This window comes from Myotis myotis, unplaced genomic scaffold, assembly GCF_014108235.1.
Source record: "Myotis myotis isolate mMyoMyo1 unplaced genomic scaffold, mMyoMyo1.p scaffold_m19_p_3, whole genome shotgun sequence".
NCBI lineage: Eukaryota > Metazoa > Chordata > Mammalia > Chiroptera > Vespertilionidae > Myotis > Myotis myotis.
In genome coordinates this window covers 69,422,181-69,448,862 of record NW_023416335.1, presented here as the reverse complement: position 1 = coordinate 69,448,862, position 26,682 = coordinate 69,422,181, and the positions used below count along the sequence as shown (strand labels likewise).

The 26,682-nt window shown below is 42.7% G+C and overlaps 1 protein-coding gene and 1 pseudogene across 1 annotated transcript; both read right to left on the bottom strand.

Annotated features, from left to right (window-relative positions):
* Window positions 1–17,044: 17,044 nt before the first annotated feature.
* On the bottom strand, window positions 17,045–17,189 carry LOC118652366 (annotated as a pseudogene).
* Window positions 17,190–24,927: 7,738 nt separating this feature from the next.
* On the bottom strand, window positions 24,928–26,364 carry LOC118650439 (serine/threonine-protein kinase MARK2-like). The gene has a single exon (XM_036298905.1). It carries the CDS (start codon window positions 26,362–26,364, stop codon window positions 24,928–24,930), a length of 1,437 nt encoding a protein of 478 aa, XP_036154798.1.
* Between the last annotated feature and the right edge of the window lie 318 nt (window positions 26,365–26,682).

Genomic DNA, 26,682 nt, shown 5'->3' with positions numbered 1-26,682 from the left:
TGTATTTATTTGTGTGTGTGTGTGTGTGTGTGTGTGTATATATTTTTTTTTTCTTATACTTTCTTGTGTATATCTATATATATATTTTTCTTAATAAGAAAATATATTTTCTTATTTTATATATATATAAAAGCCTAAGCAATTGAATGACTGAACAACTGGTCGACCAGTCACTATGACATACACTAACCAGGAGGGGACAGATGCTCAGTGCACAGGATTGGGCTCCCTCCTGTCTGGATCAGACCTGAGGGGATTTGGGAGGAAACTGCTCTCTGACATTCCCCAAGGGGTCCCAGATTGTGAGAGGGCACAGGCCAGGCTGAGGGACCCCACTAGTGCACAAATCCATGCACCAGGTCTCTAGTATCTTAATAAAATAAAATTTTAAAAATTCCAGAAGTGGAGATATATAAACACAATTTTTATGTAGACAATCATTTTAGAAATATGCTACACAAAAGACTTCTAAGAGGATGAAAATATAAGCAAAGGTAATAAGATGAATGATTACACATCGTGTTAGGAAAACTAAGCAGCAAAATAAATGCTTTAGGACATTCACATTGGAGAATGAGTTGAAAAGCAACAATAAATTAACAACTATAGATTAGAAAGACCCAGGTATAAGTTTTGAAGTTAGAAAACAAATGATGGCTTATAAAAAAATATACCCAATGTTGCATTGCATATATATTAATGGTATCTTATAATCAAAACAAATCTTATACATTATTACCATTTATACATTGTCATTTTAGAACTCAGAAATCAAAGGCATTGATGCTTCAGAGACTTTATCAAGTTTGAATAATTATTGAGTAATATTATCAAGTTTGCATATCTGGACATCCAGAGCTATGTCCTTTCCATCATGTTATTGCCTAGAAATGTTAAGATATTTTTTAAAAAATATTTTTCTAATAAAAACATTGAATTCCAATAGAATGTTTGTTATAATGTATCCTTTACAATCATTGGCATAAACAGATTCAAAAGGTACATAACTTTATTATGAAGAATGTTATAAAATAGAAGAAAACCTAGATCAAATGCCATTAAAAATAATTTTGGTGAACCTTTAAAACAAGTTGGATTTGTCCACGAGCCTATTAAAGTAAGAACAGATGGAAGTCAGTAAAATGGTTAATTAATTACAATGTTATTTGATGGAGGTTTACAGAAACCAATTCTATAAACCTGTCCTTGACATTTAATTTCCAATTATCTTCATGATTGACAACTAACCTAAAAACCTTCCTGGGATAGTAACAGCTAGATCTCTAATGTTGATTAAAAAAGAAACAGACTTGTCTATTCCTTCTATAACTTGTAATCTCTATTGACATGAATTACCTTAAAGGAAATTGAAACAATGTTAGGAAAAAAAGAAATCTGCAAATAATCTAAAATTTATATCAGTTTTATATTTTCCTGAGAAGATATTTTTTAAATAATTTTATGAAACATGAATATCCCTGGGCTTTTAAGATTAGCCTTTGTATTTATTTATTTTAGAAGAGCCTACAGGGAGCACACTAGTTTTTAATCCGTCATAGAAAACAAATAGCAAGTATAGGTACAGAAGACAAATGCATAGCATTCATATCACCATTTCTAGCGTTATATCACAAGATTGTTTTTCTGTTTATCCTTTGTCTTCTCAAGTAGAATGTCCTATAATTTAGGAAAAGCATTCTGTCAATTTTATTCACAAGTTCTTTATCATTCAAAATTTGTGAGAGAAATATTTATTGAAAGAATGAAATTGTCTTTTGCCTTTATGGGATATTTCCTAAGTAGAGTACCAATTGTGTATTACATGAGGTGTTTAGGAGAAACTTAGGAAAGATGTGATTTTTTAAAAGTGACTCAATCTACAGAAAGTTTTACTGTTTCATCCTTTAACTTCAGCTGGATTATCTATACCTGTTACTGAATCATGAGTTAATAAAATTTCCTAAGATGCTGCAAAAATATTTATATAGATTTAAGTTTATGTTTCAATATTTGTGCAATACAACATTTATTGTAAAGTTTTTATTTGATTAATAATTTTTTATTATTATAGTAATATCATACTCATTTTAAAATACTTCAAAATATGTAAAATCAAAAAATGAAAAAAGCCTTATCTGTAATCCTCATTTTCTCAGTCCTTTCTTCTTACACATGAATACTATTAACTATTTCTTTTGTAAATTTTATGATCTTGATTTCCACATTTGAACAAAAGAATACTCATTTTATCTAATTCATAAAGATTTTTAAGTAGTAGTGCTTTGGGTATTATTATTTTCAACTAATAAGTATCTGGATTTTTCACTTCTACTTTTTCATATTTTCTTATTAAATTTTGTATTATTTTTTCATGTGTCCTCAAGTTTACAATATTCTTTTCCTAAATTATGGAATTAAATGCCTGTTTTAAAAATTATATTAATCCAACACTTTCCACCAAAAATTTCACGGGGCTTATGAGAATCTATATTCTCTGAGAGCTTGCATTGAAAACCTTTATTCTTGAATAATATTTTGACTGGCTATTTCTGAATCATATCTCTCTCCCTCAGAGTGGCACAAGCAGGGTCTTTTGGCCTCGTCATGCTATGAGGGAGTGAAATCAGCTTCAGAGACTGACATTTTTTCCCTTGCAGAGATGCCTTTTTACTTTTCTTTTCTGATTGGATAATTATAAATTAAAGCTGGTGATTAATTAATAGCTTGTAGCCACAGATATTTCCGTTGAGGCATTCCAGAGGGTTCAAATTAACGTTTTCAACTATTAAATTGCTTTTTATTTCATTGATTGTAAAAGTCCTTTGCTTTATTCTTACTACCTGATTATACCTGATATAAATTCTGAAACCAGAATTATTTTTTTCTTGATTATTCATTTATTTCAAAATAGTAACTTTCCAAAGTTATATTACCACTGAGGGGAGTCCCTCAGCCCAGCCTGGGTCCATTCACAGTCCAGGACCCCTTGGGGGATGTCCACCTGTCGACTTAGACCCACTTCCCAGGGGATCAGGCCTAAGCTTGCAGTTAGACATCCTTTTAGCAGCCAGGGAGCCCTTGGGGATGTCTGACTAAAGGCTTAGGCCCCCAAGGAATCGGGCCTAAACTGTTAATTCTTAATGCTGCCACGGAGGTGGGAGAGGCTCCTGCCACCACCACTGCGCTGGCCAGCCATGAGCCAGCTTCTGGCTGAGTGGCAGTCCCCATATGGAAGTGCACTGACCACCAGGGGGAAGCTCCTACATTGAACATCTGCCCCCTGGTGGCCAGTGCGCATCATAGCAACCAGTCATTCTGCCGTTCAGTCAATGTGCATATTAGCCTTTTATTATTATTATATACCATGTCCCTATTTCCCCCCCTTTGCCCCCTCTACACAGCTCTTACCCCCCACTTCTCTCTGGCCATCACCATACTGTTGTCTGTGTCCATGGGTTGTGCATATATTTTCTTTGGCTAATCCCTTCTTTAAATTCACTTCTTTAAATTTGTATTTTCAGATAAGTGCTTATAACTGCACTATATATATATATATATATATATATATATATATATTCTATTATATCATTTAGAATTAAGATATTTTTTAATTGAACCTTTGTAAATTTTAGCGCAATTTAATAAATTATGCAGAAGCAATTAGGAAATTTTTCATTTAATGCAGATACATTTCAATTAATATTTTATTAATTTTTAATTTTTTAATATTTTAATTTGAAATAATCTCATACATGTAAAAAAAAACCTATAAAATACTATGGCATATTATATGTACCCTTCACCCAATTTCTTAGGTGTTAATAATTAAACATAACCATTATACAACTAACAGAATTTGGAATATATTTTTCTTATAATCTATTTAATGTTACTTAATCCATTTACTTTGTATTTGTTAATCTTCACCCAAGGATATTTTTCCATTGAATTTTAGAGAGAGTGAAGGGAAAGGGAGAGACACATTGATTGGTTGCCTCCTGCACATGCTTTGATAGGGACTGGGGATCAAGCCAGCAACTGAGGTACATGCCCTTGACTGGAATCGAACCTGGGACCCTTCAGTCCATGGGCTAATGCTCTATCCACTGAGAAAAACAGGCTGCAGCTTAGTTCATTTACTTTTAATCTATATGTGTCTTTATATTTAAAGTGGGTTTTGTTTTTTTAATATATATTTTTGATTTTTTACAGAGAGGAAGGGAGAGAGATAGAGAGTTAGAAACATCGATGAGAGAGAAACATCGATCAGCTGCCTCCTGCACATCTCCCACTGGTGATGTGCCCGCAACCCAGGTACATGCCCTTGACCGGAATCAAACCTGGGACCTTTCAGTCTGCAGGCTGATGCTCTATCCACTGAACCAAACCGGTTTCGGCTGGGTTTTGTTTATGCCAATGACTTTCAGAGTGCTTACTGATAGAGTTACTACCATATCAGGTGGCTTCTGGGTCTTCTGGGTCCCGCCTTGCCTTGCCTTTTTTTTTTCTCTAAGACATTTCAATTTATTTAAAAGAAGCCAATATACAGGATATAAAGGGTATGATATTTACAACAGTACAGTAAATAGGTTGGTTTCCCGGTAGGATCAGTAGTCTTTCAGTGAGTATTAACCCCCTTTCCCCTTGATGCTCGACCCAGTTGGCAGACAAACAGCAACAGTGGGCTGGGATAGGACTGCAGGATAGAAAGTCTCCCTGAAGGGATTAAAAGTCACGTAGATGCTAAAATGTCCACGAAGGGGTCTTGGAGGTGAGGGGTGCCTCTGCCTCATTCCTTTGAGGGCTTGGCAGCAGGAATGCTGAGGGATTTGCCCCAAACTAACACACGGCCCACCCTGAGCCTGTAAATCTTTCACCCATGGAATATTCCCTTCCCGAGAGAATCAGTCCTAATCCCTCAGCCAGGGCCTGGAGAAGCCGCCTAGGCAGTGGGCACAGCCAGGACTGTGGACATTTCTTGGCCTTTCCATTCCCACTCCAGCTGCCTAACAACTCTGCACTGCTCCCCTCGCCCACCTCCCCTGTCACCCCATCAGGACACCATGCACAGAAGGGGACACTGGTTTTCCCATGCCCATTGGGAACTGGCTGTTTCTGTTTTCTGGAGTAAAAAGGTTCCTGTGGGTCGGGTAAGCTCTCTGCTTGGCAGGAAGTTCTGTAACAGAGCCACTGACCACACCCACCTCCTCTGGGCATGGAGCAGCTCCGGCCCTCAGAGCTCATCTCTCCAGCAGAACTGAAGGGAAGACCGTGTGTACCCTTCTGTCCCTCACCCTTCACATGCCCAGAACCATCAGTGTCACACTTCCTAATTCCTATCACTGTATTTCATTAGTTCCATACTGTCTTACTAATCATGAATCTAAACAGATTGGTTCAAAAGGAGATCCTTCTATTTTTAAAGTAGCTGGGGCTTCTGGGGGAAGGCCTTGCCTTGTAGCCTGGACCCACTGATGGGCAGATCCCAGGCCCCAAGGCAAGACCCACTGCTGGGGCTTCTGGGGGCGGGCCTTGCCTTGCAGCCCAGACCCGCTGATGGGCGGTTCCCAGGCCTCAAGGCAACACCTGCTGCTGGGGGAGGGCCTTGCCTTGCAACGCCAACCCGCTAATGGGCCATTCCCAGGCCACAAGGCAAGACCGGCTGCTGAGGCTTCTGGGGGCAGTCCCCACTAGGGTGCCTGGCCAGTCTGGGTGAGGGGCTAAGGGCTGTTTTCAGGCCAGCCACACCTCCCTTAGGGTGGGGGTCCTCACTGGGTTGTCTGGCCAGCCAGGATGAGGGGCTGATGGCTGTTTTTAGGCTGCCTGCACCCCCTTTAGGGTGGGGGTCCCCACTGGAGTGCCTGGCCAGTCTGGATGAGGGGTTGAGGGCCGTTTTCAGGCTGGCGGGTGACTGAAGCTCCCAACCTCTCCTTTTTTTATTTTTTTTATTTTTATTCTGGGATTTATTTACCTTCTATGGCTGTCACGAGCTGAGAGCCAGCTTCAGCTCTGAGCTTGGCTCCAGCTTGAGGCCTCAGCTGCTGAAAGCAGGTATCTGGGCTTTGTTTAGCTTCTATAATTGAAATTCTGTTGCCATCACTGGCGGTCTAAGCTCTGAGCCCGCTGACGGCTGAGAGCAGGAATCTGGGGTTTGTTTAGCTTCTATAATTGCAACATTGTTGCATCTGGAGCTCAGAGCTGGGCTGCGGCAGGCCAGGAACTTTGGCTTCCTCCTTCACTGGAACAAGCAAGCCTCCTGTTCGCTTTAGCTGCCTGCCTGCTGGCCGCCATCTTGGTTGGCAGTTAATTTGCATATCACCCTGATTAGCCAATGGGAAGCATGTCGGAGGTACGGTTAATTACCATGTTTGTCTGTTATTAGATTAGATTATAATAATCTGATTATTATTTAATAGGAAAGGAGCAAAGGGAAGACTAGATAATACAGGCATGCCATTTATACAGCTTTGCCAGGAAGCTGCATTGAACAGTCTCCAAATCTGTTCCCTGCAAATCACTGTGGGGAGGGACTGGACAATAGACATATGCCCAGTGAGGTCTGAGTGACCTGGGAAGGTGCTCACTGTCAGTCACACCTGGGAAGCAGTCAGTGGTCAGAATTGGTGTGGCCACTGCAAGGGCATGAAATCTGAGGTACTTAACTCCTAAACAAAGGAGCCCCTCACTCTTGTCTCTCTCACTCTCTCTTGCTGCTCATCCCTGATGCCTGGCTTGTGATGCTCTCCCAGCCTGAATCGCCCACATGACCCACAGCCATGTGCAACTGACACAATGGACTGATGGGCTGAACCTAGCCAGATGCTCTTCCAGACTCAGGTCTACCATGGAAGGGAGCACAGGACACTTGCCCTACTTTTTGCTCTGCTGGAGCCCCAGCTGCACCTTATTTAGAACTGGAGTAAGCGGCATGGGACTTTACCACCAGAGAAATAGAATTCCATGCCAATAAAAGCATTCACTCTCCTGTGCAAGTCTTAGAAAATTCATTTTCTGAAGATATCATAAAAACCTCAAGCAGACTAATGTCAGGGAAATTGGACCCACTGATTTCTCTGGGAGGATTGCTATGGGAGGAAAGACTGATACATGTTAAACACTGGGGCATGCCAGCACTGCATATACACTTTTCTAGCTTTACTGTAACAGATTCACACAGACCACAAAACCAGTCCATTGCAATGGCTCCGGAAGAGATGAAGAAAACTATATGACAGATGCTGGAGATAGATTCGCAACTGAAGATTTAGAGCATACTTCTTTTAAAATGATTGAGTAGAACATATAAGGACTGGAGTGGAAGTAGGAAATTGTTCTTTATCCATGTCATTTGTTGTCATCTACCCAGAACACAAAAGCTTCTTGGGCTTGACGAACATACTGCCTTCAACCCAGCACATGCATGGGAATATTTGAAATGTCAAGAAGTGTATTCCCTTTTCTGTTTTGTGTATTAAACCCCATTCCTCATAGACAATTTTGGAACCCATATCTCTGTAAACACAATAAGCACCAAGCAAAAGAGGAAAGGGGGGCCAGTCCGTCTCACATCCCAATGGATGTGCTGGTGTCAAGGAATGTCATTCAAGGCAGTCGGGGATTATTTGAGCCCCAACCAAAATGTATAATGGTGATTTAATCCTTTACCTAATTTGTCTTATGAAAAAGAACCACAAATATAACCTATGTTCCATGGTTTCTCAGGTCAAACAACACAAAATGAGCAAGCACCAGACATTAGAAACTGACTTAAAGTCTAGGCTTTTCATGCTGTAAAATGAACCCTGATTTTAGAGAAAGTATCTTTAGCACACAAAGAATGTGTGGATTAAAAACGCTCTACACACATAACTGAAAAACAGTGTTAAGAATTGATAGCAGTTGATCTCATTTCATAAAACAGAATGGAAAAATAGCAACAACATAAAAAACACAATACTTTTAGGTTTTGGGGGGACATTTTGTGATAAAGAAGAAATAGACAATGTCCTAGCCTGAATTCTTGAAGATAGCGATCCTAAGGCAAAGTGTAGATGTTAATATTTTATTGGAGGGGTAGAATTTCAGGGAAGCAAAAATGAGGAAATACGTGAGACAGGGAAGCAGCTAGGCCACTCCACAGTAATCACAGCTGAGTGCTTTATTGCAGGAGAAGTTTCACAGACACTGTGGGGAAACAATGTGTCTTAGCCACAATGGACTACAGAATAATCAATTCATCTGAGGCCTCCTTTCCATCTCAGTTTCTCCTTGGGCAATGTTTGCCTCATAACACATCAATCTCTTCACTCTTTAGGATTTTGTTAACCAACCTTATGGGCAGCTCCTGTGAAAGCAGAGTCTCAGTGAGTCTATTCAGATGCAAATCAACTGGATCTGCTTCAGCCCTTACCATGTTAGGGGCAATAGATAAGAAATTATAAACTCCAGATATGCATATAATGCGTAATAAATATATAATAGGTAATTTAAACTTTGTGTGTCATTGGGTTTTCTTACCATTGAAGGACAGAAGCAGTCATAAATGGCAAAAATAAATAGGTATAGCTTTGTTGAAATACAATTTCATTTAAAAATAAAAGTTGTGGCCAAAACCGGTTTGGCTCAGTGGATAGAGCGTCGGCCTGCGGACTGAAAGGTCCCAGGTTCGATTCCGGTCAAGGGCATGTACCTTGGTTGTGGGCACATCACCAGTGGGGAGTGTGCAGGAGGCAGCTGATTGATGTTTCTCTCTTATCAATGTTTCTAGCTCTCTATCCCTCTCCCTTCCTCTCTGTCAAAAATCAATAAAATATATATTAAAAAAAAAGTTGTGGGCTGGATATGTGACCAGATCATAGTTTAACAAACCCGACAATAGAGAATGCACCAAGGTCCTTTTGTCCTGGAGGAGACTGAAGGCAGTGTTGTTGGGCGATAAGGTGATTACCCTGTTAGTGAGAGATTTAAAACTAGGGAGACAGATCACTATGCCAAAGGCTTAAAAAGAAAACATTATTATAATACCAGTGGTCCCATGCACGAAATTCATGCATTTGGGGGGCGGGGGTCCCACAGCCTGGCCTGTGCCCTCTCACAGTCTGGGAGCCCTCAGGGGATGTCCAACTGCCATGGAGGCGAGAGAGGCTCCTGCCACCACCGCTGCGCTCACCAGCCGTGAGCCTGGCTTCTGGCTGAGTGGCGCTCTCCCTATGGGAGCACACTGACCACCAGGGGCCAGCTCCTGCATTGAGCGGGATCAGGCCAAAATCAGTTTTCCAACATCCCCCAAGGTGTCCTAGATTGCAAGAGGGTGCAGTCCAAGCCGAGGGACCCCACTGGTGCATGATGGAGGCCAGGGAGGGACGTGGAAGTTGGCCAGCTGGGGAGGAGCTGAGGGAGGGCTCCAGGGCATGTCCGGCCCATCTCGCTCAGTCCCAGTCCACCGGACCCAAGCTAACCAACCGGTTGGAGCGTCTGTCCTCTGGTGATCAGTGCACTTCATAGCATGCGGTCAAGCAGCTTTAGCATATCATTAGCATATTACACTTTGATTGGTTGAATGGACAACTGGACAACCACTTAGCATATTAGGCTTTTATTACATAGGTTGATAAATGGAATAAAAAATGTAACAATATATTATTTAATTCTTAATAAAATACAAATGAATGTAGATTATATATTTAAAATGGGGTACCAGAAGAAAAGGGATGCATATAATAAAGGGTGAGAAAAAGGATATAAATTTTAAAAAGCTAAAATAGATTTCAAAATGCAAATGAAAAATAAAAATCAACATTTAGATCACATAAGAAACAGAAACTTGGAGCTTTCTGGAAATCCTCGACATGATAGCAAAATACTAATAAATTACAAAATGTTAAGGCAATTGAGCAAAAATAGAAGGAAATGGTTGTTGAAAAGGAATGAGGGTAATATGAATTGAAAATATTTGATTTTCAATGTGAAACAATGAAACCTCCCAGAACAAATAAAAAGCACACATAAAACATAAAGTGAATGATACCTCTCTGTAACTAATAAGAGGCCTGATTCTTCAAATCTGAATAAATCAAAGTGTATCATGAAAATTTAGTGGGAAACATCTATTCCTAGTGAAATTTTGAAAAATTCAGTTTTGAAAAATTTTCTTTAGAGAAGCCATACAGGATAAACTGGGAACCCATATAAACAACTCAAGGCAAACTTTCATAATTCTTCACATGTAAAACTAAGTACAGGAAAATACAGCAAGCTTTATTCTAATAATAGTGGAATTTTTCTAATTGCTATAATAAATAAACCCAAATGGAATGGCTTAAGTCATTATGAAATTGCCACGAATGGATTTAATTTCTGTCACTCAACCGTCACTTACGGTTTCCTCAACATCTGCACCTAGGGAGATAGATGTTCTTCATAGCCATGGCCTGAAAGTGACACTTGCAGTTTCTATTTATATTTCCATAGTAGGAATTCAGATACTTGGTTACATCTTCGTGCAAAGGAGTCTGGAGAATTGTGGTCTAATCAGTGTGCATAGAAATATGAGGAGGTTGATTGCACTAGCAAACTGAGTCTCTACCACCACATCTTCAATAGATTTGATGAGAGAGTAGTGAGGTCTCTAATGTTTAATTTTTAAATAATGTATAGTCATTCTCTGCTATTTTTCATGGTAGTCTTATTTTTGTATTTTATAATTTCTATTTTTAAAACTTCAGTATCAGCCAAAATATTCATAAATCATGAGTCTACTTTTCTACTCATTTGACTTGCTCTTTTTTATCTAAATTAACAATACACTCATGCCATAAATCTCATGTATCCAATAATGGTTTTAAGTTTTGGAAATGTTACCCTATCCTCATAATTATTTCATTTCAAATATTATTTATAGCTACACACACACACACAAAAAAAAACCCCAACAATAATTCAGCATGATAGCTATTGTTTCTGAAGGTGATTCTATAACTTTAAAAATCCACAAAATAAAATAAGGTTGTTGAACAAAGAAGTGGAATTATTTATATCACTAATCTCGTAAAAATTTAATACTCTATATTAAAAAAAGAGTTCCATAACAGGTAGGATTTTCAAATATTATGAGTTTAAGAATGAGTGTGTTCCACCCTAGCTGGTTTGGCTCAGTGGATAGAGCATGGGCCTGCAGACTGAAGGGTCCTGGGTTCGATTCAAGTCAAGGGCACATGCCTGGATTGTGGGCTTGGTTCCCAGTGGGGGCCGTGCAGGAGGCAGCCAATCAATGATTCTCTCTCATCATTGATGTTTCCATCTCTTTTTCCCTTTCCCTTCCTCTCTAAAATCAATTAAAAAAAAAAAAAAAAAAAAGAATGAGTGTGTTCCATTGCATGAAGATTTGGAATGGCATAAACATCCTTTTCTCTATTCTGAGATATTTATATTATGATAAATCTGAGTGTAGATGGTATTAAAAAGTTCAATTTAGATTCCGTGAATGGAAGAAAATGGGAAAAATGAAAATTAATTGTCTTATATGTTTTGCATTAACAAAATGGTATTCATTTGTATGTAAATTTTCTTAATTGTATTACTAAATGTAAGAAATGGTTCATAAACAAGTCAATCATATCTGATATAGAAGACATAAAACACCATTTCCATATTAGACTTCCTTTGAAAAACAGATGTTTAATTCATGGTAATTAATTTATAATAATTGCATGCCATTAATAGGAGAATATTTGTTAACCTGAAGAATATAATTACAATGACTTACTATTGATTCTCTGACAAACCAAGATAGGTGGTGTAGCTGATCCCTAATTTAACTAACACAAAATGTAAAAGCTAAAAGTAGATTAAAAATCAAGCTAAAATTCTCATGCTAAATAATCCGCACCCCAAAATCAATTTTAAATGGTGCTTTGCCTAACTCAGAGCTTTTATTTATTTAACATATTTATATTTAAAAGTAGCTTTACTAAAAAAAATTTTCCAATTTAATTCTAGTTAGCAATAAAAACCAAAACAAACAAATAAACAAACAAACCAAAAAAGTCTTGATACAAGCTACAATATGGATGAACATGGACAAATTAGGCTAAGCAAAAGAAGCCAGGCTCAAAAGACTACATATTTTCTTTCTTTTTTTTCTAATCCCCACGTGAGGACATTTTTTTCCATTGATTTTTGGAGTGGGAGGGAGAGGGAGAGACAGAGAGAAACACCAATGTGAGAGAGACACATCGATTGGTTGCCCCACATGCCCCCAACCAGGGCCAGGGGCCTTCAACCAAGGTACCTGCCCTTGACAGAATTAAACCCTTCAGTTCGCAGGCAGATGTTCTGTCCACTAAGCCAATCCGGTTAGTAAAAAAACTACATAATTTCTTAATTACAAATTGACATGAAATGTCCAGAAAAGGCAAATATAAAGACATTTGTATATTTTAACAATTATCTACACTAATAAAAGAGAAACATGGTAATTGGCATACGACTGCTACCCTTTTCATTGGCTAATCAGCGAGATATGAAAATTAACTGTCAGCCAAGATGGCGGCCGGCAGCCAGGCAGCTTGAAACTAACATGAGGCTTGCTTGCTTCAGTGACGGAGGAAACCAACGTTACCCGCCCGCAGCTGCAGGCCTCTGAGCTGGCAGTTTAAGAAACATTGTAACAAATACCTCCGGACTTGAGCCAGCAGGATCGCAACATTGTATGCAAAGGCCAGAAACCTACTTTCAGGAGCAGTGGCCTAAGAGTGGAGCCAAGCCTCAAGCTAAATCTGGCCCAGAATTAAAAAAAAAAAAAAAGGAGCGTTTGGGAGTTCAGTCACCCCCAGCCTGAAAACAGCCCTCAGCCCCTCACCCAGACTGGCCAGGCACCCCAGTGGGGACCCCCACCCTGATCCAGGACACCGTTCAGGGCAAACCAGCCGGCCCCCACCCATGCACCAGGCCTGTACCCTATATAGTAAAAGGGTAATATGCCTCCCAGCACCGGGATCAGCATGACAGGGGGCAGCGCCCAAACACCCTGATCGTCCTGCGGCTCTGTGTGTGACAGGGGGCGGCAACCTAACCCTCCACCCCCCCCCCCCCGGGCCCTGCTCTGTGTGTGATGGGGTAGAGCCATAACCTCCCCATCGGCCCTGCCCTGAGTGTGAGAGTGGCGGCGCCCCAACCCCCTGATCGGCCCTGCTCTGGGTGTGACAGGGGACGGTGCCCCAACTCCCCTATCGGACCTACTCTGTGAGTGACAGGGGGGAGCTCCTCAACCCCCTGATGGGCCCTGCTCTGTGCATGACAGGGGGTCGTGCCGCAACCTCCCCATCGACCCTGCCTTGAGTGTGACAGGGGGTGGTGCCCCAACTCCCCAATCGGCCCTGCTCTGAGCCCGACCAGGGGCTGCACCTAGGGATTGGGCCTGCCCTCTGCCACCTGGGAGCAGGCCTAAGCCAGCAGGTTGTTATCTCCCGAGGGGTCCCAGACTGCGAGAGGGCACAGGCCGGGTTGAGGGACCCCCCCTTCCCCCCGAGTGCACAAATTTTTGTGTACCAGGCCTCTAGTGTACTCTAATAAAAGAGAAACTTGCAAATTGACCATACCTCCACTACACCCCAAGCCACACCAACTAGCCAATCAGAGTGACTGTATGCAAATTAACCTAACCAAGATGGCGGCCAGAAGCCATGGATCTGGAGCAAGCAGGAGGCTTGGTTGTCTGAAAACAGCCCTCAGCCCCTCACCCAGGCTGGCCAGGCACTTCAGCAGGACCCCTACCCTTATCTGGGACACCCTTCAGGAAAAACCAGCCGGCCCCCTATCCTATATAATAAAAGGGTAATATACAAATTGACCCTAACAGCAGAACGACTAAGAATAACTAATCACTATGACACACACTGACCACCAGGGGGAAGACGCTCAATGCAGGAGATGCCCCCTGGTGGTCAGTGCACTCCCACAGGGGGAGCTTTACTCAGCCACGAGCGAGGCTGATGGCTGCCTGTACAGCAGTGTTGGTGGGAGCCTCTCTCACTCTCTCAGCAGTGCTAAGGATGTCTGACTGCAGCTTAGGCCTGCTCCCCGTTGGCAAGTGGACATCCCCCGAGGGCTCCCATGCTGCCAGAGGGATGTCTGACTACCAGCTTAGGCCCAATCCCCCGGGGAGTGGGCCTAAGCCAGTAGGTGGTCATCCCCTGAGGGGTTCCAGACTGCGAGAGGGCACACACTGGGCTGAGGGACCCCCCTGAGTGCACAAATTTTTTTGCACCGGGCCTCTAGTCAGGTTATAAAGGTAGGATTGAGAAGTTACTTTAAATGGGTGCAGTTGATTTTTTGAGAGTGATGAAATGTTCAAAAATTGAACTGTAGTGTACAACCCTAAATTTTATTTAAAAATGACTTAATAGTACTTTTGAGTTGAGTGATTTTTATTTTATATAAATATTACCGTCATAAAGCTGTTAAAAGTACTGTAATTTACAATATATGTTATGTGCCATTGAATTGGTTATATATTTTTATTTTATTTTAGGACTTTATGAAGCAATAATGAAAAGCTAATTTAGGCATTCATGATCAATGAAAGAGAATCAAGTCCAGAAATAGTCCTAAATATATACAGTTAATTGATTTTTTCATTAGGGAGTAAAAGCAATTATTGGAGAAAGAATATTATTTTCAGCAAAAGGTGTTGTGGAATTGACATCTCCGTTAAAATCAAGTGAACAATACCCATTTTAGAGAACATGTGAAATATATTCAAAATATATTATGAATATAAAATAGTTAAATCTATTAAATTTTATTTAAAAATTTTAGGAGAATGTCTTTTGTCAGTTCTTAGACATAAAGATACAAACATAATTTGTATAAATAAAAATTATATATTGAACTTCATCAAAATTCAAAAAAAATGGGTGTTTTTAAAAGCCAATGTTAAAAAAATATAGTAAGAAGACAACCCATAAACTGGTAGTGAATATTTGTGAAATTTATACTTGCTAAATAATTTATATTTAGAATAGAAAATAAAAGATCAGGATATAAGGAAATAAATAACCCGATTTGAAAATGAGCAAAAAGTTTAAACAGACTATTCACCAAATAAAATACAAGAATGGCAACAATCACAGGAAAAGATGTTGAATTATTAGTTATTAGTGGACTACAAGTTAAAAAATATTTCTATCACATCTTGTTGGCGGTTAATCATGCTGATTAGCCAATAGGAGGCGTAGTGAAGGTATGGTCAATTATCATGTTTGTCTATTATTAGATAGGATATTTATTTTATATTATATACTATGTATCACATATTAAAACATATCTTGGGTAGATTCTGAATAATGGCCTACATTATATATTTTTAAATTACTTTCTGAGGTCTTGTTATAGAACAGTAAGAATCTAGAAAAATTCCAGGATAAGTGGAATGGGGAAGCTGAGACAATTAAACAGCAGTTTGTGTTGACCTAGTAAATCCTATCTTCCCAAAACCAAGGATACTTAAGAGTAAATGGTTTTCACTTCTCCCCCTGACCCAGAGGGTAAATAGAGACAGATAACAGAAATCCAATTAAGTGCCAATTGCCATCTACACCCATAGACTGAGAGAATAAATCTCATTTTGGTACATCAGCATAAAGCTGATGAATAATCTATTGATCTGCTCCTAAGGCCTCCCCTAAACTCCCAGCCTGCAAAACCCCTGAAAATGAAGGTCCCAGTGTTAGGTCTCCTTCCAGGTAGCACATCTGTGCCATTTCCTTCTCCCTCTCCTTTTCCCACAGGCACATATCTCCTAACCTCTAAGGGACCCCATAAGACTTGCAACCAGGAAAGCAATGGGTAGTGGAAGCTCATCCCAGGCTAACCCCCTGAACCTGTCTCCAAGGCCCCCCTTTCTTCTTTTTCTCTGACTTCCCAGGAGCCAAAGCTCTGCCCTTTATCTGCAGCCACAACTCTTGTTCTCACACCAGCTCACTACACTCTGACCACCTTGAAAAATGTCAAGTTCTTTCCCACTTGAGCTTTTTGCTTCAGCTCTGCTGTTCCCTCTGCCTGGAGCACTGTTCTCCCAGTAATGTAAAAGTCTGACTTATAGACAGGGACAGCCTACCTGAGAATGACTCTAGCACAGGGGGAAGTGAGCAAAGCCAAGAGGTCAGGAGAGGTCACAGAGCACCCAGGCCATCAGCTGCATGAGAATGGAGACCTCTGCTTGCTTCGCCCACTGCTGTGCCCCGGTGCCTGGAACCCACCCAGCATGCTGGGTGCTGGCCTTTTCCCTGCAGAACCACACTTGTTCCTGTCGGAGTTCCCCTATATAAAGTCCCAGTACTACATCACTGCACGCTTCTCTAACTGCAGGATGCGCAGCCCCAGTTCTGTGCAGAGGAAGAAAAAAAAAGTACCCAATACATCTTTCTGGAACATCAAGTTTATTATAAAACTTGGTTAATACTTTTTTTTTTTTTCCTGAACCCAGAAAAAGATAGGTGTTTATATATTATTATTATTATTAGCTACAACTGTGCCAGGCTCCATTTTAAGTCCTTCTCATGTTTTATTTTTTTCCAACTTATATGCACTATTATTAAAACTCACTTTTCAGGTGAGAAACAGGCAGGTTAAATGCATCTAAGATCACACTGACAGTTAAATGGCAGAGACTCAGGATTTGAACATTCTGGCTCCTGAGAATACATGATCCACAGTAACTGCCCTCTGAAATAATTCCAATGTTACCATACTAGATTCCCACCCAATTTTCTGAAAGCAAATAGTGACCCACTTATTATTCTCATAGCACCCAGTTTTATGTGCAGAATAACATATATCCACTCCACTAGAACTGTTAGGTGGCATGTTCACTCTTAACGGAGTTGTACTAGAACTACCTGCTTACTGTTAATCTACAAGTTACTAGAGCAATCACAGCTCCACAAACTTTAAAACTACACCCCTAAGCCTGTTAATACTAGTAATTTACTTATGAGACCAGTGTTTCTGATCTTTTCTCCTCCAAGACCTAGCAATTATCATTTTATGTGCCTCAGGCATGAAACAGCTCTGGCCACCGACACAGGCATAAAGCTAGGATGAACTAAGGACTGTACATCCGCTTTGCCCCTGACTGATATAAGAGCAACACCACTAATCAGGTGTCTCCTTGCCCATTGCCAGGGGGTTAATACTTTCTTTAATAAGCAGTTTACTGTCCCTAAGAGGGACAGTAAAAGTCATCTTCATCCCCACACTCCGGGGGCCCTGAGGTGGTGGCTTTCCCAATGATTTTACTGTCTAGAGTGCAGGGGATCTCCCAGGAGTAAACTGGGGCTTGGTGGGGATTCCCATTTGCCAAAACCAGGGGGCATAAAAGGAGGATGCCTAGACAGGGTCCCCTTTTCAGTCTGACCTTGAGTGGGTCTGCTGTGAGCTCTAAAGTCCATTGTCCTGATGCGTCTTCAGCCTTCTTGATTTGTGTGCGGTGAATCCAGAGCTTCTTTCCTCTGACTTTGACAGCAGTTGGGGTGCTTAGAATGACCTGGAAAGGCCCTTCCCACTGAGGGTCAAGAGTACCTGGATCGTGTTGCTTTGCCCAGGCCAAATCACCAGGGGCACACAGAGGTGGGCTGTTTGGGTTGGGCGCATGGCTTCCTGATGAGCTGCCCGGGCGATTTGGTGCACAGCTGCTGAGCTGGCCTGGAGTGCCTGTAAGGACTGGGCACAAACTTGGCTCCTTCTGGCTATATCCCGGGTTATCTGATGTAGCCTTGGTATGTAGTATTCCCTTCCCAGGAGTTCAGCTAGTTTGGTTGCTCCCAGGTGAGTACTTTGGTGTGTCTGGGAGGCGATGATTCAGCTCAAAGCCTCTGGAACAAAAGGCCTTCCATCTGGTAATAGTAGCCATCCCTGGGAAGTCCCTTTTGCATGTAAATTTGTGGCTTTTTCCTTTTCTTCTGAGGTGTAAACAGGGTTTGGCTGTAGATTCCGGGTTGGTACTGCTACCAGTACTTCAACCGGCCCTACTGGTCTTTTTGCAGTCTCTTTGGCTGTTTTGTCTGCAAACCTGTTCCCTCTTGCTTCTGGGGAGTCCCCTTGTCTTACATACATAGAGGTGGAAATACTTAGTTACATCTGGCAGTGCCAATGGGCCCATCGTCCTTGCTCTGCTTATGTCTGACTAACTGCCTACTATATTACCTCAAAGATCCTGGCTCTGAATTCTTTCAGAGAAAATGGACATTGAATTTTTCCTGTAGCTGCTTCGTGCTGAGGAGGGACGGAGTTTTCTCTCAGAGCCAAGAGATCCTTGCTGTCTGTCAGAGGGACAATGAGACCTGGGCACAGAAGGAGGTGGGCTTGTGACCTGGAGGAGACAAACTATAACAAATGATCTGGTGGGAGAGAAAGAAAACATTTCAGTTTTAATAACCTCCATTGAAATAGAGTTTTTCTCCTTAAAATTATCTCTCTGTTTATTAAAATACTAATTTATTTACTGTATTCAATTTGGCCTGATTGTTTGCATAAACACGACAAGAATGGTAACTGACTACCTTTGCTGGAATTTTATGATTGAATCTTAATGTGCCCCATAGGGCCAGGAAGCCATGCCATCTAGCCACCATCAGGCCTGCCTGCAGTATCTGCTGAGTTAGGTGAATTCCCCACCTGCAGTGGCTCTGCCTGGGCCCGTTGTCCTTGCTTTAAGGCCCTTATCAGCAGCCTTCCAACTCGTCGCTGCCCAGAGTGCATGGGGGTTCTGCAGGGATGCAGAGGTGCCCTTATTGCTCCCCTTCTACTCTGACCAACCACAAGTGATGGTAGGGCATGGGTCTGACGCTCCAGAGCCAGCTATTTTCAGGGCTACCAAGCAAGATACTGAAAGAATAAAAGAATGTTACAAAATGCACAGGCCCAGCTGCCAGGCCTAATTGCCTGTTTTAGCTCAACTCCCCAGGCTCCCACCCCCCCACTAGAGATAGGAGCAGAGGGAAAGACGCCCTCCCTGAGGAGGTTCCAGGAGATAGCCCCAACAAAGGGCAGGCTTCAATCAACCATTGAGATAAACAGGTTGTAAAAATACCAAGCAGGAGTGCCTTATCCCTATCAAGACACAAACCAGACCCCTTTGGAATTCCTTTGTTCTCCTCTTACCCTCCTGCATGCCACCCCTCCCTGATGTGTGATTTTTGCATATAAAAAGATGAAAAACCCCTGACTGGGCGCCCCATCTCCTCTGCTCCTGCGTGAGTATGAGCTGAGCCCCAGGGCGCGCTGGAATAAAACCTCTTGCAGTTTGCATCAAGGGACGTCTCCTGCGGTTGATTGGGGTCGCCGTCGGTCGGTGGGACGGAGTGGGATCCCTCTGCGGGGTTCTCACAATACCAGGCTTTCACCATGGTACTCTTATTGGCTTCAAGTATTCAGAGCTCAGATAGGGCTCTTTAAAATATGATACTCCAGTCAAAGTTTTCAGTCAATAAAACCACTATTAGAAACCAGTCTTATTGAATTTATGCAAAGAAATGTATTGCCATGAATTAAGAATTGCCAAATTTTGGAGGAATTACATAAGAAGAAAAAGCTACTGACCTGCCTTAAGATCTTCTGATTATCCTTGTCAGTCCTTTTTATGGACTCTTCAAAGAAATATAACTGTCTTTAAATGGCAAGAAGAAATTTACAATGTGTCTGTATTCAAATAGATAGTTATAGCTGTCCCTGTAGTACGGCTCCCCTTACTTGACTTGTTCTCTCAGAACGGACTAAGGGAGCTTTATTTTTTTATAGGGTCTCATATGTCACAGGACCTCACAGGGTCTGTAATTCCTGTAAAAAAGGGCTAGTACCCACCACTTTACTACTTCCCTCTGTTCTGAACAGTTTCCTACAGTTGAGGTTTGTGCCACCCCTGACATGGGCATGGTCATACAGGCTGCCAACTGTCTCTCAATGGAGACCAAAACCTGATGGGTATTCTTCTTTGTCCATTTGGGCACCTGCCCTTCTGACAACTGCATTTAAATCTGTGAGAGAATTAAGGTTAATCTAATATATCAATATAATGAGGTACAATATGAGCACTGTGGCTACTTTAGGCAGCCAAATTTTCTGCTACCATATATGACACATGGTAGGGCTATATAACCATACGGCAAAATTGTCCTTGTCTCTCTGGAGCTGTGTCCATGAATATTCAGACATCATCTAAGTCTATTATACAGTTTTCTGCAGGCCACTGTCAGGGCTGTATGTTGAGGCAAGTTATTCTTTCTAGCCACAAACACAGTCTGTCCAATTTCCTTAAAATGTATTCTGGTACAGGAGAAAGTTGTTTTGCTGTATATTGGCAGCTTAACCCCTATACAACTGGGCTGGGACCTCTGTCTAGCAAATTGCAGTCTATAAGTTCAATATGTAGCTTCTGGTCCTCCGAACCCAAGAGGGTCTTGGCCAGTCTCTGAGTCAGACTGTTCCATTCTTGGAAAAATGTTAAAGTCCTGATGGCTCCTAGGTCCAGGGAGATTGCCATTTTCTTTGCCCTTTTGTTAACCCTGTTTATTAGTTATAGGGCCCTGCTATCCTTGTCTTCCCTCCAGTACCCTTTGTGGCAGAGCAGTGACCAGGCCTTTCCCAAAGGAGTGCACTGGAAGGGGTTATCATCCCCTCCTCTTCCAGCAGCAGCAGGTACTGAACCCTTTCAGTACATTTGCAAATAGGGAGCTTCCACTAGCTCTATCTGCAGCTTTCATAGATCCCAGGCTCACGGATCTATTCCTGGGGCTGCAGGAAGGCTAGTAGCAGTCACTGGTTTCTGGCTTAACTGCTGTAGCCAGCAAGCCAAATGCCCAAGTCTTGTATCTCTTGTTGTAAAACACTCATTACTCACTGGGCAGAAACATGGCAGCTCTAGTGTCAGGAAAATTTCTGCTGTTCCCCACTTTTTGTGCTGCAGCTGCTTTTTCTGGAACCACTGCAGGCAACTCGGGCATCCAGCCCCACCTTCGTTGACCTGGCTCTTGGGGGCTGAGTCTGCCTAGCAAACAGTGCTAAATCACCAGAGTGGCTGCGGACTTCAGCTCCATTTCTCTTCCACTTTGCTCCTGGGAGTTTAGTTGTTTTTTTTAATGTATTAGAATTCTTTATTATTAGAAACCTCAATCCTTTAATGACTACTAAACGTGAACAGTCAGCATTTTTAGATTAATATTTATGAACACATTTTAAATGTACTTTTACTTTTAAGAAAATATACCTAGACCTTCTGTGATAAAACTAAGAACAGGTATTGACCTAATTTAGTATTGGAAGGGTTAAAGAGAACAAAACAGGGCAGAGAAAAACTTACCTTGCTTAGTAGCAGCTTGCAGCCTTGAGTCCAACATAGTTCAGATAAGTAAAACTATCTGTCCCTGCTCTCCCTGCCTACACCTCCCCCCTTTTCTACATTACCCATTTACTCTGGCCTTAGCTGCTCTCCCTCCCTTATTTTTCCTCTTTACTCTTAGGGGATCTTAAATCCTCCTCTACTACTCTTGATCTCTCCGACCAATCCCCTGTCCAGTTCTTTATCTCCCCTTAAACAGTGGGAGTTTCAGAGAAAACCACAGACTACTGCTGTAGTAGTCCTCCCTCCCAGAGGCTGGGATCCTACCTGTGGAGAAAAATGACTCTTTGTCTGCCTGGAAAAATAGTGGATGAGGATAAGGGAGTATAGGAAGATTTCTTGCAGACTGAAAGCCTGGAGGGCCTCCTAGAAGAAAAGATCTTTAATTCAGTTACAGATGCTGTCAGAATCAGGATAAGGGAGGAAGGGAAAGACCAGGTTATGTCCTCTGTGAGGATTGTAATAAAACGGTAAGTTAAACAAAACATACAACCAGGGTTAATGGGGTCCATAGACAGTTAAATAAGTTCTTTGTTCTTTGAAATGTACTACTTTGTTAATTTGCTAAGCAAATAGTTAACTTGAAAAGACTTCTCTCTTGCTTTTCTTACAAGCAATCTCAGAACCAAACAACCTTGGAACATAGCCAGCCTTTGTTTTAGCCTTTAAATCTACCCCAGAACTGCAAAATTTCAATTTAATACAGCGAATTTACAACCCAGGTAAGAGCAACTGATAGACAGAAATTTTTATTAGCTAAGTGGGCTGATTCCCTCTGTAATAGTGAGCAAAAGACTCTGAGAAAAATAAATCTCGCAGCTGCTAGAGACTTTTGCAGACCATCATGGGTCCAGCCCGAACGTTTCGCCAGATGGATCAACAGAAATGCAGAATAAATCAAAGTAGCTCTCACTTCACACAGACCAGTTAATGAGCAGCCAAGACAGACAAATACCCATACTCACACTCAGTAGACACGCTGAGCAGATAAATGGAACAATGCATAACTCCCCAGATGGGCGTGGGGGCACTCCTGGCTCCCATGTCCCAGAACAGAATTCTTGACCAATGTCTTGCCTTGCTGCGTCCCTTGGGAGCTTAGATTCATCTTAGCTAAGGTGCACCTGTATAAACTCCAGGCCGGGTCACCTCCAAGTGGGGGGTGAGTCACCATTATGATGAATCGTGGAACCGCATGTTGGGGTCCACTCGGACTCCATAACCAAAGTCGTGGAGCCCCACAGAGGAGAGGAGAGGGCAGGCCATCTCCCTCCACACTCACACACTTTCACCAGACATTCACTCAGAGTTTAAACAATCTATCCAATTCCTGACTAATTCCCAATTCCTGACTAATTGCCTAAGGGAGCTCTATGGCTTCCCGGGAGGTGATCAAGCTCCCCTTCCACTCATTTGGAGTGGACCTGACTGATAGGGGGTTGATGAAGATGACTGACCCTGACCCATTTTGACAAAGACAAAGACAACAAATGTGAAAGGGGAAAATAAGACACCAACACAAAAGGCAGGTGAATGGTCAACAGCGGCCTTTGGTCGCCGTTCAAACCTTATTTATTTCCTTCAAAGTCCCGCTAAAGTGATCAAGGCCAAAATCATCCCCCACGAGGAATTCCAGGTGATGATGGCCAAGTATATCAGGAAACGTGTCTGTGTCTGATCCTCCATCCCCTCATCATTCATTATGCTCTGAGCTTCCGCATCCAATATCTTCAACGATCCCCAGGTGATAGGAGGAGCCTGGGGATCTTTGTTTTAGCCTTTAAATCTACCCCAGAACTGACGACGCCTCCACTGGGGTGTGTCCTGAAAGTTCACGATTGCAAACTCGGTCACCATTGTCTGCGCCTGGAACTTCATGGTAGGGCTTCACCTGCTTTGCTGGCAGCCACAAAGGTCTTGTAGGGAGAGAAACATAAGCATACCCTCTTCCCCAAGTTAGTAGCTCTACCGGACCCTTCCATATGGAGGACTCCTGGTCCCGATACCAGACTTTAGGGTGAGGCTTCTTCTCTTGAGGAATATAGTGCCTTTCAGCAGCTGTCTCCTCATGCTGCTGATTCAAAAAATTTAAAGAATAGATTGCCCTATTCAGTCTGTCTCTAGAGGTCATGCCTCTACTCCAATAATAGCAGCCTTAGGAATTCTTTGACCATGTTGAACTGCATATTGGGAGTTACTGATAATATTTAATGGAGAATTGGGAAAGTGTTGTAATGCTAAAATCAAAGTTCCAACCTACGCTCGCTGGGTGCTGGAATATCCTTTAGTAATAAATTTTTTCCAGCTTTCATGCTCATACCAGCAAACTCCACCTATACCAGTCTTTCCAGAGCCATCAGTAAAAACAGTCATTGTATTCTCCATAGGAGTAAGAGAAATAACTCTAAAAGGTTGACATTGATCATGCTGAAAAAATTGTATCAGCTTATCACCAGGAAGTCTATACATGATTTCTCCCACTAAATCAGCCATAGCTACCTGACCATGTATACTATGATGAAGATGGCCTGGGTGAGGTTGTCATGGCCCCAGTGAGAGCGATACGGACAGGGCGGGGGCAACAGCGGCAGCCCGGCCACCATGCAGTCATCCTGAGGCAGCGTCGGCAGGAAGTCGGGGGACATTGTCATCTCGCCGTTCCGCCTGGAGGAGCTCACCAACTGCCCGGCCTAGTAGCTGATAACAAACCAGAGGACAGACATCTAGGGGTCATACAGCAGCCATGCACCTGGAGCTTGTAGTTTGCTATAGTTTCCACAGATGCGCTCCCACAAACAAAGAACAAAGACAAAACAAACCAGACAAATGCAACCTAAGGTTACCCAAACCAGGACCCCCAAATGCCGTTGCATCGGGTGGTCGGACTCCGAGGTTCCACTGCATCCAGCCCTCTTTTGAGTCCTAAAGGGAACATTCCACAGACAGATACCAGATTCTTACCTCCCCGCTGGAGGTCCAGATGGCTCGTCATTTTTGGATTGTAGTGTTGGAAGGAAAACACTATGCCTCCCTGTGGTCCAGGACGGAGACTGGAGTGTCCTCGCCTGGGGCAGCAGGGTTGTCCACCAGCAACTCAGCTGGAGTGGATCTCACTGGAGCCTCCAAATGTAATGGGGCGACCTGCGGAGACGACCACCAGGGACTCAGGTCAAGATTTAGGAGCCTTTATTAAGCTGGCCAGTGACTACAGTTACAGCACCCCTGCCAAAGCAAAGGCTGAACTGCAGCGCCAACTACAGGAGTTACAGTGTTTTATTTGCAAAAACCACAAAGTTATAAGACCTTACTTCCCGACACAGTACAGTATCAGTACCTTCCTAGCTATGTGTACTAGGAACAGAGAGTACAACATGCTGGGAAGGGGCCATGAGACCATATCTCAAGGCCTGGCCTGATGTCAGTACCTTCCTATCTATGTATTTTAGGAACGACAGCACAGCGCGCCCCGTCTGGCCGAAGCGCCAGATATGCAGCCCAGCACAACCCTCAGCTGTTTGCCTCCAACCTCTGGTTCATCTCCCATACCACTGACCAGCCTTCCTGGAGCTCCTCACCTTCAAGTTGGCTGTGGTCCTGATTTTTGACCTTTTGTGATCTTCCTTCTTGGAAGATGACCCACAGCACACAAACTTTAATAGAAACTGGAAGGCCCTCCTAGCCACCTCCTGCCAGGCCGGGGAGCTTCTATGGGCGTCTCCCCCACTGCTGCTGGTGGTGCTGCTGCTGCTGCTCTCGCTGCTGCGGCCAATCTCAACGGAATATCTGATGTCTTTAATGGAGGTATCTGTGCTGGACTCTGAGGCAGTGGTGGTCATGGTGTCCAGGGTGGGTTGGGTAGTGGTCACCCTCAACCTCAGGCTCTTGGTCTTCTTGTCAAATAGGCGAGCACCCTCTTGGCTCGAGGCTGTGGTACTGGAACTACTGGTGTAAGAGGTACGGAAAGGCTTTACCCTGATTTTGCGGCCTGGCATCTTTGTTTTCATCGTTCTGAGGATCAGGTATGTGCCCATCAAATGATCGAATTTTCTTTGTGCTAGTGATTCTTGGATGTAGTCGGGTATACAGCCGAGGCTAAGCATCGTTTTCATTATTTGCGGGTCCAACTCACCCCTTGGCGGCTCCCTGTATGGCTTCAGAATTTTCTTGTGGCCCTTGTTGACCCACGGGTCTTTCATCACATCTTCCATGGTTGGTCTCTTGTTAGGGTCTACAGTGAGTAATTTTCTTAGAAGTCTTTGAACCCCCCCTGACATAAAGCTTGGTACCTGGTAGTTTCCACTCAGTATCTGACTCTTCACCTCGGCAATGTTGTCCCCCGCAAACGGTGTCACCCCTGTTAGTATCTTGTATAATAATACCCCCAAACTCCACACGTCCGCTTTTCGGCCATCATAGATGTTCCTCCTTAAAATTTCTGGGGCCGAATAATCTATGGAGCCACAGAAGGTGTACTGCGTATCTTCTCTCACCTGCGTGCTAAAATGAAAGTCGGATAACTTGATAGTGTCATCAACCTCTATGAGGATGTTGTCTGGTGTCAGGTCCCTGTGGATCACGCCTTTCTGGTGGCAGTGTTGGACCGCGGATACTACCTGCCGGAACACGGTGCGGGCTTCTCCCTCGTCCATTGCGCCGTTTTCCTCCAGGTATTCTAGGAGGTTTCCTCCCCCAACGTGCTCCATTACTAAAAAATACTTGTCAGGGGTGACAAGCACCTCAAAGAGTTTGGTTATGTTGGGGTGACTCACCCTTTTGAAGCAGTGCACTTCCTCAAAAAATCTAGATATGCCCTTCCGCCTAATAGCCTTTATGACCACATGTGCCCCGGTTAGTATGTGCTGAGCCCAACGCACCTCCGAAGACGGCCCCTTTTTGATGGTTTTGAGGAGCAGATACTCTCCGATGTAGTGTTCCCTGTGGGATGAATGGGATGAACAGATATTAAACATGGCACCGTAAATCAGAGAACAAAAAGAAAAAGAAAAATAGCCAAAACAGGCTAAGGAGTCCAAGTCCAACAGGTCACCAAAATCAGCTTCCTGGGCTATAACGGACAAAAACCTGCGCTTGCTCAGGGTCTTATATAGGAGTGGTTTGAAATTCCATCACAGTGGTGCCTTATGAGTTCAGAACAAGAAATGGACCAATGACGGCTGGGGCGTGGTTTGCAATTCCCTCACAATGGCACCTTGTGAGGTCAGAGCAAAAAATGGACCAATGACAGCTGGGATGTGGTTTGCAATTTCATCACAATGGTGCCTTATGAG